General features: G+C 39.2%; 1 protein-coding gene across 45 annotated transcripts in view; it reads left to right on the forward strand.

Moving 5' to 3' along the window:
• Positions 1 to 879: 879 nt before the first annotated feature.
• LOC137285016 (ankyrin-2-like) overlaps positions 880 to 16805 on the forward strand; it is a 184514-nt gene continuing 168588 nt past the window's right edge. For all 45 annotated transcript variants that reach the window (XM_067817140.1, XM_067817149.1, XM_067817150.1 and 42 more), the window contains exon 1: positions 880 to 1118. In XM_067817140.1, coding sequence (XP_067673241.1) covers positions 1068 to 1118 — 51 coding nt within the window. In that variant the 5' untranslated portion in view covers positions 880 to 1067. The remainder of the gene's footprint in view (positions 1119 to 16805) is intronic.

Genomic DNA, 16805 nt, shown 5'->3' on the forward strand with positions numbered 1-16805 from the left:
GTACATCTTGCATGCAGCATTACACTACTGTCTGGGTGAGGTCAACAGTGTCGTAGGGCGGTTATTTTCAACCAGCTATGTAATATAATTATTCATCACATACAATAGGTAACTTTATCTGCGGGACTTGGGTGAAAATGCCAAGAGATTAAAATGAGGGTAGTTAATGGATAGCTATGCAAATTTAGAAAATGTTGAGCATTTCTTTCGGTGTTTAGAAATAAATATGATACGGGACATTTATCATCCCCAAACACACTAACGTGATAACTAATCTCTACATGCATGGCACCTCATCTTATTGCGTTTTCATATCAACAATATCAACAGCATTCTGTTCCTAACGCTGCGCGAGTGATTAGCCACATAGTTTCGCTTACAAGTAATTAAACAATAATCATGATTTCATAAATTCGTAAAATGTTATGCAGTTAAATAGTCACAGCATGGGAAAGGAATATTAACATTAAGCGATGTTAGTTTTCGCCAGTTAACATTATAAGTGGAATGAAAAACATTTGTAGTGTTACTATAGTTTGTTTAGTTTGTATGGAGTGTGCCTATGCGAGGAGAATGCACCAATGATTTATGCACATAATCAGTCGCGAACACCAAGCGTGGCCACCCAACGACGAAATGGGGCGATCAACGTCGAGCAAAGGTGATCTGTATTATCACCACATTGTTTCGCGTAAATACATCGTCAGTTTCCTGTCCTTCCATTTTGAATTGTTCAATTGAGTTGACCTGCGCCCTCATACAAGTCCCGTTACGTTTGATGTCGGGAAGCGAGCACACATCAGTTCCTTTTGACAGGCTTTCACAACCGAGGGAATTCCCTTCGGCAGGTTCCCCCCATCGACAGCCAATGGGATCGTCCGTACTATCTGCTCTACTACCGCCATTTACGTTACAGAGGCCGAGCTGCTGTGAGTTGAGCTGTAAGTCAGCACTGTCTGGGCCGCAAAAGGGACCTTTACACTTACCGAAGCCTTGTGTGGATTTCGATTTCGATTAGGACAAAGTTTTGTCCGAGTTGATGACTGAATTGCACCGCCAAATTAACAATGACGACTTTAGCGCAGGAGGTGGGAACTGATGGCACTCTTGAAGGGGAGGTAGGTGAATCGAAAACAATTTAGACTTTTTTCTTAAAATGTTATGCTAATGTAGAATTACAGCAGGCAAGTTCATATGCATGTTTTTATTAAAAGGTGTGAAAACTGCAAACAACTTTTCCTGATTGTTTTTCGTGGATATGTTTGTCAAGAGCCGGTTGAAAACATGGCGCCCGCACACCTTGGGGCCTGACAGTCAGCGAAGCATGTCCTAGTATGCTTGTGCTCTGTTATGTCATGCAGGTGATCAAGTCCGAGATATTGCACAGTGCATGTGTGAGTGTCTTGGTCCAATATACACGTCGTTTAAAAGATAGAAGTAGCATGTCCAACACTTTACAATCGCATAGTCAGCCCTTTGAAGTTTGCCGACCGGTGCAAATGAAATAGACAACAAAGGGGTGTGCACGAGGACAGGTGCGCCAGGTGTCGATCGCCCGCTCAAAATAATGATTCAAACTGCATCGCTATGCATGATCGAATGGTAGTGTTTACTTTCATTCAAGAATATTGGGTCTATACTCTCCTTGCAAATTATGTTTAGAAAATGTTAGAATAACGCCTGTCAACTTCCAGTGGAATGGCGTGAATCAAGTGGGCTTTAAATATGTATTATATGAACCAGAACAGGTTATTGATGTTAACACTCCATGTTACATGTATTATCATAAATTATGTTACATGTATGAATACTTTAAGTTTATTTTTTATTGGTATTAAGTTATTCAAATAGGAAGATTAGTAGACATTAATTAATATTCTATTTATTCGGTAGTAATAACTACTTTTAACAAGTCATTCTTGTATTACTGTTATGAAAATATTAATTATGAAATAAAAATGTCTCAAATATATGAAACTAAGTCTGAAATTTCTAAATAATTTCACATACAAATAACACCTGTTGCACCTTAGCTTCAGATGAGTTTGCAGTTAAGAGATTCAGTTCCATCTTTGTGCATGATGTGGCTAAACCACACTGCTTGGTATACATATACATAATTCAGTGGTTGTATTCAGTGTACGCACAAAATCAATCTTCCTGGCATATATATATATGTATATACTAACTGTGCCGAGCACAAGCAGATGTGACTTGATGGATGTGTTGCCTAGCTAGTCATATAGGTCATGATTCAGCAAGGTGCCATTGCATTTTGAAATCCACATGAAATCAACAACAGGATGTGCTGACAGCTCAGGATATCCTTCTATCATTTGATGTGGTATTAATGAGGATATATTCTTTTATTTGTTTACATATTCCGGACATTTTTTAAACTTTAATTTTAGGAAAATGAAAATTTTTGAGTGACATATAATATTCTCAGCCATGTGATAACTTGTATAATATGTAACAGGGTTGAACTTTCACAATAGCTGTGCACTCATCAGCTGTCACTCTGCAACAATTGCTTTATGTGCCCCAACCACTCAACATGAAGCGGTCTGATCTCACACAATAAACAAATACTGCAGGAGGGGTGGGGGGTGGTAATATTAAACTGACACATATTCTAATCTTACAGTTCAAAGTTTGACGTGTATGTCTAAAATGGACATTTAAGAAATATTTGCTTTATCAATCTGGACGTACATGAGTCATATGAGAGTGAGTCTCCTGAAGAGCATGATTCACTCACAGTGGTTCAGCCTGTTACAGCTGATGGATGACTGGCTTGTCATTGATTACATCACACCAGAGCTGCCAAAGTGCATTCACTATTCAGGCATCCTGGAATTATTGAAATATTTCAGGATGAATTATTCAATAGACATTTTTTGTTTCCAGTGCCTTGAGCAAGCACTGGATGGATATGTGCGCTATATAAATATCCTAGAATACTGTAATAATTTTTTCACATGCTGATTTGTGATTGTAATTTCTGTCAGATTATGACTGACTGATCGATTGGATGCTATCTCTTTGCATCCATTTTATCCTTGTGAACATATATCCAATGATAGGTCAAGTTTTTATATCAATATTGATTAATATTTATACATTCTTTATCAGTTTATTGATTGTATCAAGACTTGGGCTGCTGACAAAATAGTGCTGTACATTATTGTATTGTTGTATTGTGTTATAGGATATTTATACAGTGCATAGAACCATGCAACTAGTGCTTGCTCAAGGTGCTGGTATGTTTGTTTCCCTCGATCATAGGATGTCATTCTCAACATCACATTGTATTATCAATCTCAACGCCCTGGGGAGTATACAACCCTTGCTGCCACTAGGCGCACCAGTTTATAGTGGCACTCTCATCCTTACAAGGTATCAATTCACAACTGGGTGGACTGGGACACACGGTCACAGTACTTTGTCCAACTTTACTGCACACTGCTGTATCCACAACTAGGTGTTTGCAAGTATTCATATGGCCACCATCTGGTCATATACCAACGGATTCATGGGTTCTTTCAAGCGCACAGTGTTGTGTCGTGTACACGAGGGGTTGTGACAACATAGAAAGAGCCTTCACACAAAGTTGATGCCAAGGTTTTTACACCCAGTCACACATGCTCTTGATCCCAACACCTGGATCATCACTAGCCTGGCACTTAGGCTAGCTCACCCACCGCGCCCTTAACTAGTTTAGGGTGATATTGTGTATGATTTGCTGTTTCTAACTGATTCATCTCATGAATTGTTGCAAAGTGTATAAACTTTTGTTGCATATGTGCACAGTCATCTCCAAAACCTTTACATCATGTATTAAATACCCAATTTATTTAACAGATAGTAACTGAAGTTATTCTAGTGCAATATTAATCTCCCGAACTGACCTTAAACCATACCAAATGTTGCATGGTAAAGGAAGAGCTAAATTATTCAGAAAATTAGAGCTAATGACTGTCTGCAGTGAAAACACCCATGTTGCACAATGCCAGGGACCTGCTTTGCTTCAAGGTGCCTGCTTCATGAGATGGCCCAGAGCTTATACAACAGATGGAGTCCTGTAGCTGGTATAGGAGCAATCTGTATTTACAGGTCACCACAATCATGGCCAGTGTATCCCTATCTGATAGTCAGTGTAAACTTACAGTCAGAGTTGACGATCCCTGCATGGGAACGCCAGCTCTCTATCCACTCCCAAGGGTAAACTGTTTTGAACTATTTTCCCTATCTTGTAGGTGCCATAAAATAAGGAAATAAAGATGCAAGCTGCCTCCACAGCTGTCTAACCCCCAGGGTAGCTTAGTTGGTATGTTTTTAGATCACCTTGGCTATTATCATAAAAGCACAGTTTGACATCCCACATTTCCTTCATCAATGATGCCAGTTTTCATCATTTATCCAGCTCACTGCATGTTCCTTAGATGACAAATCTACCTTTCGTATTTATCAAACATATGCTCAATTTGAGGATTACTGTTCAAAACTCTGGCTTAATGATTTTAAGAATCTACATCTAAACATCACTAAAGTCTACAAAGCAAAAAAATACTTTCAAGTATCATATTTTCTTAGTTTGTCAAATAACACTTGTCCCCATTCCTTTGGCACAACTTGCATGTACTGCTCAAAAGAGTTACAGACCATTCAATTCATGTCACTATAGTAAATTTGAAACAAGTAGTTGGTCCTTATCTATTGTGAGTAGTATATTTATGAGCCCTCTGATACAATGGAAGGTTTAGTACAGTGGGAGCGGTTTAATCTGGCACTCATTGGGACTGAAAAAATAACCCATTTTACTGATAGTGTTTCCTCCAGAGCTTTTTAGAAGGGCGCTGCATCCTGCCCTTTTCTTCTGGCGCCCTGCGCCTTTTTACTGCGCCCTGCCCGGGACTTGCTAGTTGTGACAGAGCACAGGAACAGACTGAAAGTCAGCAACTGTAATAAGCATCTTATGATCATCCTCAACACTGACAGCCACAATGACACTGACTTGGAAGCTGTTGTGAAAAGCTTCATGAGAAAAAAGCAAAGGAGACTGTAGGTTAGTTATACATGAGGTTCAATCTGATCATTTTGTTTTGGTTTTTATTGTGGTTTGTGCCCTTTTCAAACTAGGGTGCCCTTTTCTATAGAAACTTCACCCTGCCCTTTTTGTGGTCTGGAGGAAACACTAACTGATTTTAGACAATTTGCAAGACTGTAGAACTGATGATAAATGTACAAGCCACGGAAGGGACTTAGAATTTATGCTAGTGTTGACAACTTGCTGGATTGGACAGATGCTGGTTTTGACAGCTTCTACTGTATTTCCAAAGCCTGGAGGACCCTGTTAAACCTTTTTCTTTTAATACTTTCCTTCTATATTACCTTGGGGTAGCCTGGTGTTTAAAGTTAAAGCATTGGCTCATCACACAGAAGGTTCAATTCCCCACATAGGTAGAATGTGTAAAGCCCATTTCTGGTGTCCCCTTTCATGATATTGCTGAAATATTTCTGTAAGCAGCTTAAAAATAAACTCACTGTAATGTACCTGTGTAAATTTTTTCAAGCATTATACTACATGTATTTACCACATTTCACAGTAATTTACAGACGTTTAAGAGAGATTTTGATGCTGTAGCTAGCTCCCAATTATTCAATATTGATCACTCCAAATTCATCCATTCCAGGGCCTCACAGCATTGGCTTGAGTCATACCCATGAACATACAAGCATGATTTTATTATGAGCTACAAGTTCCATTTTGGAATGTTCCACTACGCTAATGACTCCAGGAGTTTTACCAAACCCTCATGAAGGGTGATGCTTATTTCAGGCCTGTAGATGCCGTTACCCTCTTTGATTGGCATCAGGAATGTACAAGACCTGATGGGTGGGCACCATGGGAGCTCTCCATTAACGTATCAGGTTTGTTGGATGAGAATTGGCCAATTTATTAATGTCCCCTTCAATTATGAAAGCTGTTATTGTATGTATTGGCACCATTTTGGAACAGTACCTCCAAACTGTAATTGAAACTTCTCCACTGACTTTCCTGTTTTCTTTATCTGAGTTTATTTAGTGCCAGTTGTGACATAGGGATGTAGATATGTGAGGGTTAAATTGAATTATTGCAAGTCTGTTTTTGCATAGTCTTTACTTTTATTTAAGACTTGTTCAGCATTACTACATTTTGTTTTGCCCAGTCCTGTGGACACATTTTGGTATTTTGTTTTCATATTGAATCTGCATAAACACATCCTGTGATACTGCACCATGAGGTCATCAAGCCTGTAAATGTGAATATGTTTGCCCCAAATGTACTATTTTACATGTAGCACTTGCATGAAAATTAGGTGTATACTAGATCAACATTGCCAAGGTGCTCTACACATGTACAGTTTTAAATCCATTTTGTTGAACTTCATAAGTAAAATATAATATTTTCGAAAGTAGACAGGTTTACGATGGTCTCAAGAAACTCCATGAAACTCACCAATAGACTCAAAATGTGCCGTGTTTACCCATTTAAGTGTTGTTTAGTTCAGTATGTAGATTCCGTTACTCATTGATTCCAGATGATTTGGAGCTTGCCTGCCTTACCAGCTTCTTGGAGTTGTAGTGGGTGGGTGGGAAAGCCTAATGGATCATAGCTGGGACTATAAATACATGTTTTAAAATGTTGGCTAAGGTTTGAGCTCCACCCACTGTTGGGGATGTCAAGATGGATAGGTTGAGGGACTTGCTCTCCTGTCAAAATGACCCCACTGACCCAGACTTGCTAGCTTGTAAGTGTTTTTCATCTAAGTATGGACAGAATGGATTGGGGTAATAGGATTAGGATGAAAAGTACATGGTGGATGGTTTAGTTGGGAGTTATATTGATGAGTCATGTTGACCTGTCACGCTAAGCAAGTGAAATACATGTCCTTGAAACTCTTCGCCTGTGAACACCTGTGTGTTATAAGAACTGTGCTAAACTGCATGATGATTAAAATATTATTCACAATAGTGAGTGACTGATTATGATTTAAGCCACTGTTAGCAATATCCCAGCAGTATTAGGATCGGGACACAAATGGGCTTCACATATTATACCCTTGGGAGATTTGAACTCTGGTCTTCGCCTTGATAAGAGAATACTTTAACCACTAGACTACTCCACCATCCTTTTTCACAATAACATCAGGACATCAAGAAAATATTCTATGTTTTCATATTAATTTACCATCTTGTAGAATGCCAATCAAATTGTTACCTAAAACTATATACCTGTGTTGTTTGTAAAGGAGCATTCTTCTGTATCAACACCTTTGACAAAGCAGTTGTCATGGTTGTCAAATACACATGCAGCTGTTTTCAAATGTGTGCTAATATATTGTGACCAATGTTCGGAAGCTGTCAATAATTTATCTGCTCCTGCAGTAGATGATGCAAATAATTTTAACTCACGAGATTAACATGGTCATCAATGTATGGCAAGATGGGTTATCAACTCTTTGTGCCACTTGCCGGGAAACGATTGATTGAAATGTGAATTATTGACGAGCATCACTTCACATTAAGTACGTAACCTTTCTACGCTGGTTGAGGGTAAAACTCATCAAGGGGAAATATTCCCATGTGACAGCACCAAATATTGGCCTGTAGCCAGCGATGAAAAGAATCACGATGTATAAGGCTTTGTTTTAACACCTCATGTAGTTCATGTTTTTAAAGGTGCAATACTGGCCCTTTGAGATTCAGGTGAGAAGTGAGGTTTTAGTCTCTCATTATGAGACCGGTGAGTATCTGCTCTGGGATTGCCTGGGGCAGGGATCAGAATCTTGGCTTCAGAACAGAGCCTTAACATGCATCTTTTGATGAAGTCACATTCATAGGCACGCTGTGTATTAAAATCAGTTTCTGGTTTGTTTACTGGTATCAGAATTTGTTCTTTACTTTTTTTTTCATATCCTGATGATATGAACAATCTGGAATTACCTGTTGATAAATATGATCAGTCTGAAATTACCTGTTGATAGAGAACACCTGATGATATGAACAATCTTAAGTTACCTGCTGATAAATATGAACAATCTGAAAATACCAGTTGATAGAGGACACCTGATAATGTGAATAGTCTGAAATTACCGCTTGATAGAGAACACCTGATGATATGAACCATCTTAAATGTTGATAAATGTGAACAATTTGAAAATGCTTGTTAATAGAGAACACCTGATAATATGAACAGTAGTTTTAAATTACCTGTTGATAGAGAGCACCTGATAATGAGAACAGTCTTAATTTATCCGTTGATAGAGAACACCTGATAATGTGAACAGTCTTAAATTACCCATGATAGAAAACACCTGATAATATGAACAGTCGAAGCTACCAATTGATAAATATGAACAATCTGAAATTGCCTGTTAATAGAGAACCCCTGACAGTTTGAACAGTCTGAAATTACCTCTTGATAGAGAACACCTGTTAATCAGGACTGTGCATGTTCTCATAATGTGACATATGCTTTCTTTGCGAAACATAGTTTATCCCACTTTGTTTATTTTGTTGATAAAACACATTGTAGATTTTGTTGATAAAACACATTGTAGAAGCTATCACATCATGGAAAGATTTACACTTATCAGAGCATTATGTTGAAACAAAACCATTTCACTTCCTCAGATATCTGAAACAGAAAATAATACTGCAGGAAGTATCATGATTCAACTATAAAACTCATTGTCAGTTAAACCTGTGACGATTCGGGTTAGAATTGATCTTCCCTGCTTGTCGTAAGAGGGAAATGTCAACTTATCTTAGCTGCATAGATTGTTGCTCATGCTGTTGATCACCTGATTGTCTGACCCAGACTTAATTATTCACAGACCGCCGTCAGCTGGAATATTGCTAAGTGCAGCGTAATACTAAACTCACTCACTCATTCTTAGTTATCAAATGATATGACATAATTACATTTTGGTGTGGGCCCCAGTTAAATGTCACTGACCAATAGTAGAATAGTCTGGATTATGTAAGGACAGTCTAAATAGACATGATATTAACACAGGAGTAAAGACTGTGCAAGGGAGGTAACTGCAAGTGTCACTTATATATCCTGTTATACCTGTCACCTATTTTCTTGGATGTGGTCAACTGTAATAAGCTTTCTGGTCATTGATCAAGTATAATAAGTGAGTGTGGGTCACTTGACACAGGGGTGGAAACAACCCATTGCCCGACATCCCAGTCTAGTGTTTTTGTCTGTCGGGCAAGCTAATTTGTATATCATGCTGTACCGGGGTCCAGTGGACTTTCCATTGTTAATTATGTCGTTTATTTAAATAATCAACAAGAAATTCTGCTAGTATAGTGGAAAAATTATTAGGGCAAGTGATTTTACTAGTGCCACTGTACCTTGGTACATTAGCAATTCGAGAATTATTTCCATCCCTGTGACATTAAACCTCTCTGGATACTCAGAGTGATCATCACAATATTGGTGCCAAAATTAGCTCTAAGCTGAAATGTCCTGTAGAATGCTGGTTAAGATCAAGACTATGTCGTGATTAAGCCATATTACTGGATATGACAGAAGACAGACGTGCAGCATTGTGCCAATCGCCGATGAGCGAATTTTAACAAAATCGAATAATCTTTGCCAGTTTTTGTTTATCTGACGACTTATCTTGTGTGATCCAGATTTCATTATGTACAGGATTACATTATTGTTATGCTTTGAATAATATCACAGCCAATCATCTGGCTTGAAACGTTTTATGCAGGAAAGGTGATGTTATATTTTTTGTTATTTCATATTATGACATGCAGTGTAATGTGACAAATAGGTATGGACAATATCAATGCATTATTCTACATGCCATATGTTCACATGTTATATGCTGTGTCTGTACTGCAAGTGTTGTTGGTGATAAATGTTGTTTTGTAAATGGTATATGCCACATGTTGTTCTTGTTTTCGCAGAAAAAGAGAGTTTCCTTTGATTTTGGGGTAAGCAGAGTTGAAGTGAAGAGTGATCAACCTTTTTTTGCAAAGTTTTGTTCATTACCATGAAGCTGCAACTGCCTTGATATAAATGTTATTAACTGAATTTGTATGTTAAATAAAGACTGCTACTAAAATGATATTTACCAGAAAACTGTGCTCTCAGAACTTTCATAGATATTTCAGAGCAATCAGTTAAATTGCATTTATACTGAGGCAGAGTAGATAACAGTTTTTACCTGCTATGTTGCCTTTTATCCCTTTGTGAGACAACAGTGACATGGTGACTTATTACAAATAACAATGATGTGTTATTTCCGGTAATGCGTGATAACAGATAGCTCCATTACATAAATGAAACAGTCTGCCCTCAGTCAACTTGTTTGTTTGACAGGTGTTGAGGAAATTAGCATGAAATATGCATGAGGTTGGATGCTCTATAATTACTAGCAGAAAACAACATGTTAATGGACATAACAATTTTCCATGATTGATTGCAACAGTGAGTGTAAACGTGTTCAAAGAGGAGAAGAGCTGGCTAGAGGGTAGTGGAACAAGAGAGAAAGAGGGTTGTGGCAGGGAGTAGTGGATCTAGGGAGAAGGGTGTGGCAGGGGGTAGTGTATTCAGGGAGAGGCTTGGACGTAGTGGATCTGAGCAGAGGGGTGTGGCAGGATGTAGTGAATCTAAGGAAAGGGGTATAACAGTGTAGAGGAACCAGGCAGAAGGGTATGTCAGGTTTTGCAGAATTTAAGTAGAAGGGCATTTACAGTGTGTGGAGGAATCAGGTCGAATGGCATGGTAGTGTGTAGTGGATCTAGGCAGAAGGGTATGATAGGGTGTAGTGGATCTGGAGAGAGGGGTGTAGAAGAAGGGTGTGGCAGGGGGTATTGGATCTGGAGAGGGGGGTGTGGCAGGGTGTAGAAGAAGGATGTGGCAGGAGGTATTGGATCTGGAGAGAGGGGTGTAGAAGAAGGGTATGGCAGGGGGGTAGTGGATCTGGAGAGAGGGGTGTGGCAGGGTGTAGAAGAAGGGTGTGGCAGGGGGTAGTGGATCTGGAGAGAGGGGTGTGGCAGGGTGTAGAAGTGGGGTGTTGCAGGGGGTAGTGGATCTGGAGAGAGGGGTGTGGCGGGTTGTAGAAGAACGAGGGAGAAGAACATAGCAGCAGAGGATAATGGAGCCAGAGGCAAGGCCCTAAAGAAAATAGGGTCCCGGAGTGCATGGGGCTATGAAGCATTGAATGACATAATATTATTAACACAGGGTGAAACATCGAGTGGTGGGATCACTGCTGTACAAATGGTACTGCAGATTTACCATATAGATGGTGTCATGTAGGGATGTTGGGAATTGTAGAATTGACATCACAATGAGAGACATTTTTACAGTGCAAAAAGCCTGACCTCATCACCCCCCACACCATCAGCATCTGATTAATAGCTGTGATTAAACCACAGTAACAGTCTTAATCTTCTGCCTTATCAGACAGAGCTGATTAGTCAAAGCATTCCAGTGTTTATGCGTTTTATATTGTCAGTCTTGTGTTAAAGCATGAAACTTGCATGTTTGCATTTAGTCGGTAATTGCTGATTTGTTTCCATGTGGAAGGTGTGTCATTTCTGATCACTGGGTCATGGTGACCCAGCTGCTGATGTGCCTTGCAGCCTCCTTTCTTGTATTGATTAACACTGAAATATGGTGACATTTTACAGGGACAAATCCTCTGAATGTATCTGGTCTGACATTTGCTTTGGTTAATTATGTATGAAAAAGTAATGTTGTAATGTTTGTTTCAGTGCTTGTGGATTAAATGTTACAATTTCCATATGACTGACACTGCTTTCATTTCATGCTTTGCTGTTTGGGTTTATTACATTGTCATGGCAACAAGTGTTGAGAAATGAAATACAAAAGTCTTAAATTATGAGGCTTCTAATGCATGTATTAGATGCGCTAATCTACAGGTTTTAGTTTATTTAAGCTTGTTTCTATAGCAACACTAAGAAGTACCATTTAGACAAAAATGTGAAAACCTGTCTAGGCAATATTTTTCATTATTAAGTGATGATAATACACTTCAGTATTGCTGACATTGCATGTGATAAGGATTTGTCTTAAATTTTGCTGATGTTGCAGGTAACTGTAATATTTTTTAAATATTGCTGACATTGCAGATAATCATAACCTGCTCCTCACAGTCATTCGTATGATTATTGTAAATATGTCTTGTATTGACAAAATGGGAAAGAATGAGGTATTTTTAACTACTTCTTTTTGTATAGTGTGGTGATAGAAGGTGTGTTATGGGGAGTTTTTAGTTTAACAGCCTTCAGTTGATCTTAAAATTACACACAGTATTGTATGATGCCTGTCATAAGAACATGGAGAAGATAAGTGTCTTCCACATAACAATCTGTTTGTTATTAGTGACAAAATCCAAGCTGGCTAACATGAACTGTTTAATATGTGGTATATGTGATATATTTCTACACACAGATAAAGGTATGGATTGTCTACTATCCCTGCAACTGTCAGAAAGTATATTGAGCAGAACAGTGTTTCATTTTTGTTATGTAATGACTCCAGATTTCACTGAGTAAGCTTAATGATAAATATTTGATATCTTTTTTTAACCCTCATGTTGCAGTGAAATTAGGTGTGCTTGGAAACAGACACACAGTGTTGAAAGGAAAGGAAAAACACTCAACTGTCTGCATAACAGTATTAAACTTCAATTCTTTTTTTTCTCCTTCAGAATGGCCTGAAGTATGTAGTGTCCTACTTTGTATAAGTATTTATGGGATCTTTCTATGGGCTATTTTCAAGGCTGTAGAATTCAAAGTGCATTTCATTGGTTTACACATCTAACCTTTCAGACATCACATTATAAACATAATCAACTCGGAGGTTTAACTACTTGTGAATGTTGGGAGTAATTAGAGCAGACGTTTCATTAGCTACGTGACTTTAAAAAAGATTGAAAAAAAATCACTTTTTCTTCTCGATGTTTGCATCTTAACAGAGAACATTTGCAGTTGCAGATAATAAGATTCTGAAGATCTATTTTTCATGTGACACAGAAATACCTAAAGGTAAACAATTGAGGTGTTCAAGTCCCAGTCTCGGACTCAATCTTGGCCACAGTGCACATGGCACTGGTTTCCGTAATACCAGTTACAAACAAAAGGGATATATTCATGTAGGAGATGTTTGCAGAACAGGTACCTTCATCACTTGGCCCAGGTACACTGGCAAGGTGAAGGTCATTGCAACAGCTGGGGTGACAGGCTGGAGTCATTCCTCACATTCTTGTTGTGTGTGGTTACATTCTGTTACCCGGCAGGACATGACCCCAACCTGTGAACTGGCTGAAAATACAGACCATTTTGTTCTCATGTTCTGACACTGCAGTGCACATATCCTAAGACATTACACTTTATCTTTTTTAGAAAACCTGTTAAAAATATTTTGACTTAATCATCAGTGGCCATTGACCTCTTGTTCTATACCTGCATAACACTCATGCCAACCATGTTTACCTATCACTATCCTCCCTACCTGGCTCCAATACACATTGCAAAGACCCACCCTACCTGGCTCCAGTACAAACTGCAATGCCCCACCCTACCTGGCTCCAGTACAAACTGCAATGCCCCACCCTACCTAGCTCCAGTACAAACTGCAATGTCCTACCTTACCAGGGTCTTATCGCTTACAGCCACATCCTCTGGCACATGAAGATCCTCCTCACCCTGAAGATCTGGTCATTCCCCTCATGGATGTAATGAGTAAAGCCCATTCCTGGTGTCCCCTGATGTGATAATGTTGCAACACAGCTGAAAGTAATGTAATACCATGCTCACTCACTCACTCACTCACTCACCCTCTGGCAGCACCACCTCTCCCTATCATTCAAACCCCAAACATCTGGATGCACAAGATAATACCACCATTATCCTGCCTAGATTCATAACCTACAGTCATGCATCCCATTTCACTACCAACGCCATGTCGACCCGCGAAGTTTTGGGATAGAATAGGTCTTAGCAACCCATGCTTGCCACAAAAGGTGAATATTTGTCGTAAGAGGTGACTAATGGGAATGGGTGGTCAGACTCGCTGATTTGAATGACACATGTCATCAGTTCCAAATTTGCGCAGATCGATGCTCATGTTTTTGATCACCTAATCGAGATTACTGCCATATAGCTGGAGTATTGCTGAGTATGGCATAAAACGGAACTCATTACCTGCCACACCCTTTACCGGACTACAATTCCAACTGCAATATCCTCTGTCTGGCTGGCACTATCTGAAGTGTAAATTACTCATATATTGTTTGCTTGGAATGCCATGCTCATTGCTACAGTGGATGCTTTCAAGTTAACCCATTTCTTCAACATCACGGAACCTCCCTAGCATTACACCATGTGACATCTGTTTTCCATAAACACCAGCCTGATGTGTCATAAATACATATAACTTTCCTCTGTCACATCACGAACAAAGTAAAAATCAACAATCTACGGATATTGTGATATAGATACAAAGTTGCCATTCACCCTTGTGAAAGTAACGCAGGACCACGCCTACCCTCTCCTGTCCATTTAGGGAGGATGAACTCCATACAGTTCTCCCTTCTGAGTCATGGTATAATGGTCTGCTGTTTATGGGGAGATTTAGGGCTGCCTGTTGTACCTCTCTGTAGGGATTTCAGTACTTGTCACTTTTATTATTCTGTCTGAAAGGTGTTTATTGCCACAAATCATATGTAATGCACACAGTGGGGTGCTTAGAGAGGAGCCAGGTCGTGATGATTGGGTGTTTATACAATGGAGCTGTTTTCCTTGTTACTTTGAGATGCTTGTATGATGCCTGGGAGTTCTTCCTCTTAATTGTATAGTAAACAGGTGCTTTACTTATTTTTCTATATGATAGCTGTGTGCACATTTGTAAATTTGAACAGTTTATCAAAGGATGTTGTTTACCACTCCACTGATTCTAAACTTAGCTTAGCCATTGGAACTGCTTCATTTTAATGGAAACAAGCTCCTATAAAAGAACAACTTGAAATGGAACTGGGAAGTTCTACACCTTCATTTTAGTTTCAGTCTTTATACTGAGGCCTAGTTGGAAAGGGAAAATACCATAGTTCAGAAATATTAAGAGGGACTAATTCTAGCCTTCTAGCATGAGTCTGTATATTCACAGCAGTGAATGTATCTTTAGTCATGAAAGTATTATTGATAACATGTTAAGAGTCTAAGAAGTAACTTGAATAAGTGCATTTAAATTGTTTTTGTTGTGGATTCTAGGGTGTTAAGATTTGTTCAGTAAGCCATGTGTTTCCCTTGCTTATGAGCAGCGCTGAGGTAGGGGAGTGGTTAAAACATTCGCTTGTTAAACTGAAGACCGAGGTTCAATTCCCCATGTGAAAACTCTCTGTAATATCCATTTCGGTGTCCTTCACTGTTATGTTGCTGGAATATTGCTAAAAGCTGCTTAAAACTGAACTCACTCGTTCACCCTCATGTAAGGCCATGATTCAATGTTCCCAGGAAACAACATACTTTCTTTGTGTTCCTATGCGTGATATTGCTACAACCGACATAAGAAAGTCAAGTGACTTTTTAGAATGTGTTGTCATGCCTTCTAAAGGCATGACAACTGTCTCCACATTCAGGTCAGTGATGCATATATAATTGATGTTAATATTGCTAATTCAGCATTAAGTAAGTATGGCCCTAACACAGACACAAGTGATCACAGACTTATGACATTGCAAGCAGTAAAGTTACTTTGTGGAATGTGGCAGTTATGACTAACGCCTGAGCTGAGTGCGCACACACGCTGGCATGGATGTACATGCACACAGGCACGCACGCACACATGCATGCACGCACGCACGCATTGTTTGCAAATCTGTCTCCATTCTTCTGACCAGAGTCAGATTTATTGGCATCCTCTTAAGTTACTTAATGTACTTTTCCATTTTCATTAAATTTGATACGTTGGTGTCAGTATCCATGGTAATTCATACATTCCAGCAACAACAAGTTTCGTTATAATTATCCACAGTTTGAAACATGGTTGGCCATATCTAGTGCAGGGTAGAAGACAGTGTAGTAATTGCATATGTGAAATACACAGCAGGTGTTCTCAGTGTCTATCAGACAATACACATACATGGGGTACTCAGTAATAGTGGATGTAAAGAACACTGGCTTGGTGATACCGTCAGCTTTGTCAGCCTCGGCTTGGGTTTCCAATGTATTTGCTGTTTTGAAATGGACAGTGAAATATAACAAAACAGGTATTTTCAATTAGATAGATTGGTAGTTATCAGATGAATTTTACATTTCCATGCTCATTCACTGCCTTCCTGTCACTTGTGATTAACCAGAATGGTAAAATGACTGAGACTGGCACCAACTCAGGCCTTTGTTTCATGAATGACATTTAGTGGTGAAACTAAAATCCTGTTCAGAAGTAAATGGAAGTCACATTACACACACATGGACTACATATAGCTGAAGTCAGGTGCACGGTGGTATTATAACAAAGTCTCATGGCCCAGTTCAGTGCATCTACCCTATCCTTATTTATTCCTTCGGCCACCTTCATTTAATCACTCACCCACCATTTCTGTCATTCATACACCCACCCACCCCTGGCAGTCTTCATCTGACCCATTCAGTTCACCCACCAGCTTCAAGTTCTACAGTATTCACTCACCAGCATTAAGTTCAACACTATTCACCCACCAGCATCAAGTTCCACACTATTCACCCACCAGCATCAGGTTCCA

The sequence above is a fragment of the Haliotis asinina genome, chromosome 5 (assembly GCF_037392515.1).
Source record: "Haliotis asinina isolate JCU_RB_2024 chromosome 5, JCU_Hal_asi_v2, whole genome shotgun sequence".
Classification (NCBI taxonomy): domain Eukaryota; kingdom Metazoa; phylum Mollusca; class Gastropoda; order Lepetellida; family Haliotidae; genus Haliotis; species Haliotis asinina.